Source organism: Xyrauchen texanus, chromosome 8 (assembly GCF_025860055.1).
Source record: "Xyrauchen texanus isolate HMW12.3.18 chromosome 8, RBS_HiC_50CHRs, whole genome shotgun sequence".
Lineage (NCBI taxonomy): Eukaryota > Metazoa > Chordata > Actinopteri > Cypriniformes > Catostomidae > Xyrauchen > Xyrauchen texanus.
This window is the reverse complement of record NC_068283.1, coordinates 32,176,739-32,188,029: the sequence shown is the minus strand read 5'-3', so window position 1 is coordinate 32,188,029 and position 11,291 is coordinate 32,176,739. Positions and strand designations below refer to the sequence as shown.

The following is an 11,291-nucleotide window of genomic DNA, read 5'->3' as shown; positions in this document are numbered from 1 at the left end:
TTTAATTCTTACTAGTAATAATTCAATTTTAGAGATCTGTAATTTAAATTGAATGGCAGTCAATGGATACTTATGACGAGTAAAAATTTAGTTAGAGAGCTCTGTAATATGAATTCTTATTAGTAAATATGAGTAACGCTGGGAACATTCAAAGATAATTCGGCATTCCATACATCTGCTGTCCACTAATCTTTGCCTAAAATCACCAAGATAATCCCTCTGTCCATCTGTCATTCAGAGAGAGAGAGAGAGAGAGAGAGAGAGAGAGAGAGAGAGAGAGAGAGAGAGAGAGAGAGAGAGAGAGAGAGAGAGAGAGAAGCGAAAGAGAGAGTGAGAAAGTGAAAGAGAGAGAGAGAAAGAGAGAGTGAGAAAGAGAATGAGAGAGTGAGAAAGAGAATGAGAGAGAGAGAAAGAAAGAGAAAGTGAGAAAGAGAAAGAGAGAGAGAGAGAGAAAGTGAGAGAAAGAGAGAGAGAGAGAGAGAGAGAGAGAGAGAGAGAGAGAGAGAGAGAGAGAGAGAGAGAGAGAGATGTCCTTTGCTTGTGAATCTTTGCAGTTTTGTTGTATTGACATCTAGTGGTGAAAATGAGTCAACTCAAGCTAAAATAAAAGCTGATATCAATTGACTATGCTAACCCCAAATAAGTAAATCAAGTTTTTTTTATTATTAGCCTATTATTGAAACCATTTTTATCCTTCTTGCTTTAAAAATATTAAATTAAATTAAATAACTAGTTTAAATGGTCCTGAGGTGTGATTTTTTAAAGATTTAATATTACATGTCGTCTCCAGATCAATCATATCTGCAAACTAACTGCTCTGCCTAATGAAAAAACTGCATATGTGATAATCATACAAATATTCGAATATAATAAATATAAAAAGAACACTCAAAAAATAGATTTGCCTATTTTTAATATTAATGTAATCTTATCCAATTTCACAAAATCTATCATATTAAATTTTATAAAATTAAATAATGTTTAACAAAATTAAATTAATAAAACCAACAATAATTAGTTTTTTAATATTTTAGTTTATTAAAGATTACTCAATTAAATTTGATGGAATTTTCACATGAGATTGAAATGCGTAAATCTTCTTATAATTAGTAACAATAACAAATAGTAATAATGTAATATATCTAGACATTGGTGACACTGCTTGAAATTTCCTGTCAGCTACCCAGAGACATTTACAAAAAAATACCAAAATAAAAACAAACGTGAAACATTTAACTTACTATTAAGAAAGAAAAACACCTGAACATCCAAATAGAGAGAAAATAAGAATGTATGGTACAATTAAATATAGTTTGCAAACAAAAAAGTAAGTAAATCGGCAGGGTTGAAATTTTTATGACTCGTGCATTTCCGTCCTTTTAATATTTCAAACGAAGTTGATTGGTCATTTTTCAGGAGGCCGAACATTGCGGAGAAATTGGAAAAAGGCATTACACTACCATTGGTGTATTATTACTTCCGTTTATCCCTCGTCCAATAGAAGTCAAGAACTCCAAGCACAGGCTAAACCCCATTGGTCAGCTTTTCTTGTGATCCCGCCTGCTCCTCGCCCTGGAAGAGTCTTAGCCGAAAGAAGCTAATGCCTGTTTGGGCGGATTTATTTGGGTTATAGTACATTTTGAATAACGGAGAGAAACATACTTTAAATACGAAGCGTTTTATTTAGTTACAGATGAAGTTTGTTCAGCTCGACTAAATCCAGCCTGTCTGTGTCTCAGGGGAGAGTTTACTTGATCTGATCGACCGTAATGTGGCTCTGCGGCTAATCCTTGGACTTTCAATACTATTCACCTCAAAGCGCTTCGTTTGGGCGAGCGGAACCGATTTAACGTCCACATACGAGGTAAAATACAAACATTACCTGATAAACAACTATTTACCTGTTGAATGTAGTCGAGATAGACATAAAAGCTGCAGTCGTTCAAGTTTGCTTCTGACCGGCTAAGTAAACTGAGACAGAGTTGAGTAAAGTTAGTCTTCAATCTAAGTCTTACATGTCTTTAAATGTGATTACTTTTAATATGGACAGACTGTTGAGAACTATTCAATTTCCAACCTTATGTAATATATACATGTTCACGCTTCTTTTCCTGTTATTAACATTACTGTAATTTATATGAGCGTGTCAGTCAGTGTGGTTCACGAGTCTCATTAATGGTTCACACGGTCTCTTTTCTAAGTAAAACCTGGTTAAATCCAGTCAGACTACTACTTTGTGTCTCACACCCTCCTCCCCCCTCTCTCTCACACAGTCAGGATGACGGAATACAAGCTGGTTGTAGTTGGGGCTGGTGGCGTTGGGAAAAGTGCACTAACCATTCAGCTCATTCAAAACCACTTTGTAGACGAGTATGACCCTACAATTGAGGTATGAGTTAATCTTCATTTGAATGAACAGTTTGTCAAGAATGTAAATAATTAGGCTTGATTTCTGTGTTGTTGTCCATCGTGTTAAAGGGATAGTTCACCCCAAAATGAAATAATTTACGCTCCTTCATGCCATCCCAGGTGTGTATAACTTTTTCATCTGCAGAACACATAGATTTTTTAGAATAGTATTTCTGCTCTGTAGGACCAGACAATGCAGGTAACAGGATCCAAAAATGTGAAGCTCCTAAAAGCACATAAAAGCAGAATGAAAGTAATCCATACGACTCAAGTGGTTAAATCCTGTCTTCTGAAGTGATACGATAGGTGTGGGTGAGAAACACAGGGCTCCAGATGTGACCAAAATATGTTTCTGAACAACAATCTAAATTGAGCAATTCTGTGATTTGGCAACTATATGTTTCAGTTTAGGAGACAATGGCCCCCCAAGTAATGTTGTCTAGGCTGGAGCCCTGAAACGGATCAATATTTAAGTCCTTATTTACAGTAAATGTCCACTTTCACATTCAAATTATTTTTTGTGATTCACATGTTACGTGCATATCGCCCCCTACTGGGTGTAGAGGGGAATTTATTGTAAAAAAAAAAAAGTACTTACATATTGATAATTGAATATTGATTTTCTCACCCATACCTATCGTATCACTTCTGAAGATATTTAACTAGAGGCATATGGATTACATTTATGCTGCCTTGTCGTCTTTTTGGAGCTTCAGATATCTGGCCACCATCAACATCCATTGTATGGACCCACAAAACTGAAATAATCTTTTAACCCTTGTGCATCCTTGTGGACATTTTTGGCTTTTTCAGTTTTGTTTTTTTGATAACTTTGTCTGTGTTAATGCTAACTGCATAAAATTTTCCACAGGTGTGAATTTTTATTGGAATTTTAATATTTCACCCTGTTTTCTTTAAAAAAATATTTTTGCACTAGTTACACAAAATACTCCCTCTTAGCGTCGTTTTGGACAAAAATGGCACATTGAAACCCATTAAAACTGTGATTTTTAATCCCAGTGCCATTTAACTATAAAATTATGCAATCTTGTTTAACATGCTTTCATTATGTTGGCAAGGCTTCAAAATTTACATTTTAAATATTTTTTACCAGATCGTGCCATTTTTTCAGGTTTGGCATATCATCGCTTTTGTTGTTGTTTTCTGCTGTTTTTGGCTTATGCATATTATAGAGCCAATTAGATACATTATGAATATATAATTGTGTGAGTGTGTTGGTATGGATTTCAGAGTGTGGTTTGTATGTGTCTGAGGCTCTAATAATAAAAATAAAAAAAATTCTGTTTAGCATTTATTAAATTGAAAATAATTATAATTATTATATTTTTATAAAAAACAACAGTGGCATTATGTAAACAAACCGGCGTTTAAAGTGTTAAAATTCTGAAAATAAATGAATGTTTGGTAATTATGATTAGAACTGATGCTGGTTAAAATATAAGTCAGTGAAAGTAGAAAAAAATATTATTCTATAATATTTTTATGACACTTTTGACATGGCCATTTTTGTCCATTATGGACCTAAGTGGTAGCTTTTTTTTTAAATCTGATACTGCATAAAAAATATGAAAGCATCAAAATGAATGTTGTTGTTAATCATTGACATATCCGAGGCTCTAATAATCAAAGAAAAAAATTCTGCTTAGCATCTATTAAATTGAAAATAATTACTATTTTTCATTTTTTCCTAAAAAACAACAGTGGCATTATGTAAACAAACCAGCGTTTAAAGGGTTAAAATTCTAAAAATGAATGAATGTTTGGTCATTATGATTAGAGCTGATGCTGGTTAAAAAAATTATGTCAGTGAAAGTGGAAAAAAATATAAATCTATAATATTTTTATGACAGTTTTTGGACATGGCCATTTTTGTCCATAATGAACCTATGTGTAACTTTTTTTAATTGATGCACAAGGGTTAATAATCTTAATTTGTGTTCTGCAGAAGCAAGTAAGTCATGCGCATCTCACAACATTTAGATTTTTGGATGGACTATTCCTTTAAATGAAAAAAGATAGACTATAAACTCTCTAAAACATTCAAGTGTGAAAGGTCTAATGTTCATTTACTACTTTATTCAATGCAGGACTCATACAGAAAGCAGGTTGTGATTGACGGGGAGACATGTTTGTTGGACATTCTGGACACAGCAGGTCAGGAGGAGTATAGTGCCATGAGAGACCAGTATATGAGGACAGGAGAAGGTTTCCTGTGTGTATTTGCAATCAACAACATCAAGTCCTTTAAGGACGTACATCTCTACAGGTACATAGGCAACCAATTGTGAACAAACTGAAATCAACTATATTGGTTATCATCATGGAGACTAAATAGTCTTGCAGACTTTTAAAGATATAGTTCACCCAAAATTGAAACTTCTCATCATTGAATATGTTTACAAGGACACCAGAAAGCGGCTTATAAAAGCAGCGTTCCGGTGTACATGCACTGTATAAGAGGTGTACTCTTTACTCCCATATACATGTGACTTCATCAGTAAACAGCTTTCTCCACAACAACATATTTTCCCCTCGTAAATAACAAACATGGGATATGGGGAAGACTTAGCTATTTTATTCTGTTGCTTCATTTATTTCCAGATATTCCAGAGTTGTTGCTGTTTATTTCCTTAACTTTCTATCATCACCTGCAGCGGAATTGCAGTGCAATAGTGGGGTTTCCCTCTTACATAAAACTCTGTGATTTCCCCAATGTACAAGCATATATAACGGAGCGTGAGGGACAGTCGCTATTTTACATTGGTGTTTATAAATGGGCATAGTTTGTAATATTCCCACTGTACTCCCAGAAATATTTAATTATTTCTGCAGTGTTGAATTGTTGTTTGGCTCCATCCTATGATGTTTGTTATCCGGTCTGTTTACGCACTGCTCAAAAACCTGTAACAATACTGCATATGCGTTTACATGACCACAATAAGCCACATTCTCTGGGAGAAACCTCGGTGTAAAACCGCTTTCACTTAATTCCTTAAATATTTTATGGAAATTGGCTTCTTGTTTACATGATATTTCAGAATGCTGCTTTCTACAAAAACCCTGCAGTAAACCGTTTCTTTAAGTACATGTAAACGTGATCATTTATTTCACCCTCATGCCATCCCAGATGTGTGTGACTTTCTCAATTCTGCTGAACACAAATGAAGATTTTTAGAAGAATATCTCTGCTATGTTGGTCCATACAGTGCAAGTGAATGGTGGCCTGAACTAGAATTTACTCAGAATCCAGCCAAAAACAAATCAAGTGAGCGGCAGTTCTGTGGATGGAAACGCCTTGTTGATGAGAGAGGTCAATAGAGAATTGCCAGACTGGTTCGAACTGACAAAGTCTATGATAACTCAGATAACCGCTCTGTACAATTGTAGTGAGAAGAATATCATCTCAGAATGCTTTTCTGAGATGTGGGTTGGTTCTGTTTTGGTGGCATGGGGGGGACCTACACAATATTAGGCAGGTGGTTTTAATGTTGTGGCTGATCGGTGTATGGTAACACACTGCTCAACATAGATGGGTTGTGCCAATGTTCGAAGGACTAAGCACAAAAACAGCTGCTTTTTTTTTTTTTTTACTTCCTGAACATACTCCAAATATGATCAAATGGAAAAATGGCCAGACCACACTTGATGTAGAAATGACCGGTCAAAGAAGTCGACTCAGCAGTATAACGTCACTGCTTACCAGTGTTATTATAGTTAACGAAAATCAAAATCTCTGGTTCATTTCAGTTTTAGGCAAAGTAGGACATTTTTGGCGCTTTTAATTATGATCCAAACACACATAACCTGACATTATACCTTTTTGAAGAAAGCTTAGGATGTCTTCTACCTTAGTCAAAAGCAAAAATGAAGAAATTCTTAATACTGAGAAGTAGAACCTTTGAAGACCCTCTTTTGACCAAATCACAGAGGAAAAATTCTCCCCTAGAAAATATCTACAAAGTATTTAGAATAATTTTTTAATATTTTGTAACACATTTACATCATAAATCATTATGCAACATTTACAAACATTACACCTCAAATTTCTGTTTCTTAAGTTTTCTTTACCATTGCTTTGCCCACCGGTGATCATTAAATGAGCTGTCACACATCCCAATGTAAACACCATCAATTTAAAACCTCAAAAAGGTAAAGATATTTTGCCCAAAAATTATAATTCTCTTATTATTTACTCGCCTTCATGCCATCCCAGATGTGTTTGTCTTCTGCTGAACACAAGCAAATATATTATAGAAATATCTCAGCTCTGTTGGTCCAGATACCATACGAGTCAACTGGGTCCAAAGCTTTGAAGCTCTAAAAAGCACAAAGGTAACAAAATAATCCTTAAATTGTTTAAATATTGTCTTCTGAAAAATCGAATTGGTTTTGGGTGAGAACAGACCAAAATGTAACTCCTTTTTCACTATAAATCTTGCAGTTGCACTCTACAGGAATGATCGCCAATGAGACTGCTGATGTCAAGATTTACAGTAAAAAAGGATGCTACCTTTATGTGCTTTTTTGAGCTTCAAGGTTTTGTACCATGATGACTTGCATTGTATGGAACTACAGAGCTGAGATGTTCTTCTAAAAATCTTACCTTGCGTTCTACAGAAGAAAGTCAGTCATACACATCTGGGATGGCATGAGGGAGAGTAAATTATGAAGGAACTTTAATTTTTGGGTGAACTATCCCGCTAATTATTTACTTCCCAAAGATTACTTGAGAAATGATTTAAAATCATTAAGGAAATTCATATGGATACAATGGAGATCAAGTTTAAATACAAATAGATGATGGATAGAGATCGAGGTAACAACAAGACTTCCCTGAGGAATTTATTGATGTTAGACATTTCATTTTTAAGTGATACCATTAAATGCTTCTGCTTTGGCAGCCATTAAAAATAGTAAAACTAAAATAAAGACTAACTAAACTGAAACTGAGAAAACAAAAAACTTAAACCAACAGACAAACTGTGAAAACTAATCTGGAATGACAAATTGATATAAAAATGTAATTAAAAATCTAAAACTATAATAACACTGCTGCGTACAGTGTATCAAATTTTGTGACATTTGACTTTTTTTACCGAAAGGTTGAGCAAAGAAATCAATGGGAAATTAGGGAAAGGCTTAGTATAATTTCACAAATGTGAGCAATAGTCACAAACTAAGTTTCCATTCAAGGATCTTTTGCGAAAAAAGTTTTAGCGAATCAAAATTAAGCTGATGAAAACACATTATTTCAAAAACAGTCAAAAAAATTGCCATTAACACAGAAATGTACTTTCACATGACAAGTTTACCCCTATCATTAGCCTGTGTTAATCACGACGACAAGGTATATATACATCCTTGGAAAGCTAATTTATTGTATGTGATTATGGATTGATCTTAATGGCATATAGATCCAATAATGCAAACATGACACTTCCAGGAGTGCCAACACCAATATCTCATATCATGCACATCAACAAGTGCACGGAGAACAAATGAATGGCCACTGTGATTAATTTAATCATGGTAGACATCCGTTTATATATTAAAGTTGCTTTTCTACACTATTCAACATAATAAATGGCAGTCATGGAATTAGCCCACAATACAAAAAACATATAACTTCTGTTCACAAAGATGTTTTAAATAAAAATAAATACAAAAAACTAGGAGAAAAGCATGTGTATAGCCCAATTCTATAAAATTGTTTAGATTTTGAAAATGCCAGCAAAATTCTCTGTATTAAATTACCAAACGAAAATAGCATTAATTGATATGCCTTTTCTTTACACAAACTTAAATTAGCCGTACCCTGTTCTGTAGATGAAAAAAGTCATCTGAATTACATTCTCAGAATGTTCTGCACTTTTTTTCAAGACTGTAAACTATCGGAACTATTTGTCCAATGCTGAGTTCACTTTCAGAAAACCAGCTTTTGAACATTTTAGAACTTTTAAATATTTCAAAACTAACCCTCTTTACCTCGGATCGTATTTGCTGAGCTTCTTCGGAAAATGTACATTGCATTATTATGCTAAAATAAATTTTAGATGACAATCAAGTTCAGTTGGTCATTAAAAGTTGCTGAAAATATGCGGGACATAATACAGTTGTGATGGCGATGTTTTAGATTAGATGATTGTTCAAAATAGCTTATTGAATATCAGGAATGTATCGTGCGTAAACCCTGAAATTACACCGCATCAATTTTTCTTTAAAAGCTGTGCACACAGCATATACATATCAATGGATGGTCCTTATACAAAGACCGAAAGTTTTCCCCATTTCTTGGTGCAGGTTGCCAGCTTGAACATGACGATTTGCTTTCGGGTCAGAACCAGTGGCAACCTGCGATAGGTGCAACATCAGGACCGATATTCCTGTACTATCAGAAGGGCAACTGTTCCTTTTTGATTGCAATTCCTCATCTTCAGATTGCATTTATTTGTGAAATTAAAATGACAGTAGGCTGGCTAATTTCATTGAATATTCTTAATACTCTCCCCATTTTACCAAAACTTTGGGGGAAAACAATCGGGGACATCTGGGAGGCGAATTGGCGATAAACACACATTTCTGTATGGAAATGGCTTATGGGCAGATTTCTTTTGTGATAAACCAAAACTTATGTGACAGTGTTTTTTTTAGGCATGGCGTCATCATGCGCACAATTTTTATCGATAAAAGGGCATTTGAATGGAAACGGGCAGAAGACCACAAATTTCCCAAAATTTGTTATATGCATTTTCACTTTGTTGAGCACAAAATAGTGTGAAAAGTAGACTGTTCATTTTTGCAAGCAGAGTGTAGCCTAATTTCCATGTTGTGTGTTTTGTTTATGTAGGGAGCAAATAAACCGTGTCAAAGACAGTGACAACGTACCAATGGTGCTGGTGGGGAATAAAAGTGACTTGGCCTCTCGTACTGTAGATATGCGTCAAGCTCAGGAGCTCGCCAGAAGTTATGGAGTCCCATTTGTCGAAACATCTGCTAAGACACGACAGGTTGGTGGAGACAAACTCTAAAGGGTAGTTTACCCAAAAATACAAATTCTGTAATCTTGTGCTGTCTAGGTAGGCAGCTCACTAGAGTTTGCACCAGTGTGTAAAACTAGAATTATGTGTGTGTGTGTGTGTATAATATATATATATATATATATAAGCTCTTTATTGTGTGTGTATATAAAGACACTCTCTCTCTGTGCAGGGGGTGGAGGAGGCGTTTTACTCTCTTGTACGGGAGATCCGAAGATACAAGGAGACAAACCGCAGCAATAAGAAGAGCAAAAAGCACACGCAAAGACGCTGCACTCTTTTATAGCAATACACACAAACAGGCCCGCACTGCACCCCTGTGATAGCAATGCACTCAATGTCACACACACATACACTACTGTACTGTAGCATCACACACACGTTTCCTTTTTTATACTGTTCCCTCTCTTACACTGCCAGCCTTTGAGGAATAGGAACCCAACTGGCTGTGTGTTTGTGATATTGCAGAGTAGCTGATGTGTTGATTCTAAACCTCATTTAGAATCATGATTGTAGAATTGTCTGTAATCTTATTTTGCCACAGTGACATCATATTATCCAGGGCTTTGCCACATTTAGCTTAATATTTGACTGGATAAATTAGTCTGGATTGGTCTTGTCAATTTTAAGCTACTGCTTTTGTTGTGTTAAAAGGACCTTATTTTTGTGGTAGTGTAATAGCCATATTTTATAACCAGAGGAGCAAGCAATATTGACCTCGAGTTTGTAATTTACGATGATGGTTAAGGGATGTGCTTGTAAGATGGTAATGGTTTGCTGCTTTTAAGTATGCATCGTTATGTCTCATCTCCAAGTTTCATTGTACATTTTAAAAATTCTTTGTTAATTTGGATTGTGGTGGAGCCATAGCTCATGCAAATTAGCAAAATGACCCGCTTGGAGAGTGACCACATAGATCAGTTAGAGTAGGTCAGGAATTGAGGAAGCTAAAAAGTCCCCTAAAATGTCTGAAACCTCCAGTGGCCTGTGGGAAAGCACATCCGAGCAAGCAGTCACCACATTCCAAACCACTAACATATTGTGTTTTGTAGACTTTACGAAGTGTAACTTGCCTCATGCAATGTGGGATTTATCCAGTGAATGCTCCCTAAGATTTTCAATAATCGCTAAATAGACACGTTTGTGTTGTTTTCACCTTCTGTATTTTGGGGAAGGCTTTCAAAATTCACACTGAATGTACATTTCACAGACTTGCCCCCTTTCCCCATGTTTCTATTGTCATTACTTGTGTTCTAGGCCAAAAGTGTCCTTCATTGTCCAGCCCTTAACAAAATAAGAAACAAAATATAGCCTAACTTCAAAATTTTGATCAGCAGTATTTCATGATAAAGTCCTGTATTTTTTGAGTTTATACTGAAGCATTTTAGTTACACATACAAGCATTATTAGTCAATGTATTATGTAAAAGGCCAGCTGTTTCCACCTGCCACAAGACATTCTTGACTTTAAGGGAAAGAGACCTTTTTCTTCCTGATTTTTGGAATGTTTGGATTTACAGATGAGACGGTAGTTGTATGGGTCAGGCTAAACATGTGACCTAAACTCCTCATTTATGCATTCCTTTTGCCACAGTGATGATACAATTGTAGTTCTATGTTTTGTGAATAAAGAGACTTTTGGCTAAAGAGGACCAACATTTCTGCACTTTTTGTACCTTTGCAGTTAAAGTAATACTCCAGATTCAATAGAAATTAAGCTCAATCGACAGCATTTGTGGCATAATATTGATTACCACATAAATGTATTTAGACTCTTACCTCCTCTAAAAAAAAAAAAGCAAAAATCGAGGTTACAGTGAGGCAC

General features: G+C 35.2%; 1 protein-coding gene across 1 annotated transcript; it reads left to right on the top strand.

The window, feature by feature from the left end:
• The first annotated feature begins 1,170 nt into the window (after positions 1-1,170).
• Positions 1,171-11,116, top strand: LOC127647253 (GTPase HRas-like). Its single transcript, XM_052131392.1, has 5 exons — positions 1,171-1,864; positions 2,274-2,389; positions 4,518-4,696; positions 9,278-9,437; positions 9,640-11,116. Exons 2-5 carry the CDS (start codon positions 2,279-2,281, stop codon positions 9,751-9,753), a joined length of 564 nt encoding a protein of 187 aa, XP_051987352.1. The 5' UTR covers positions 1,171-1,864; positions 2,274-2,278; the 3' UTR covers positions 9,754-11,116.
• The last annotated feature ends 175 nt before the right edge of the window (positions 11,117-11,291 follow it).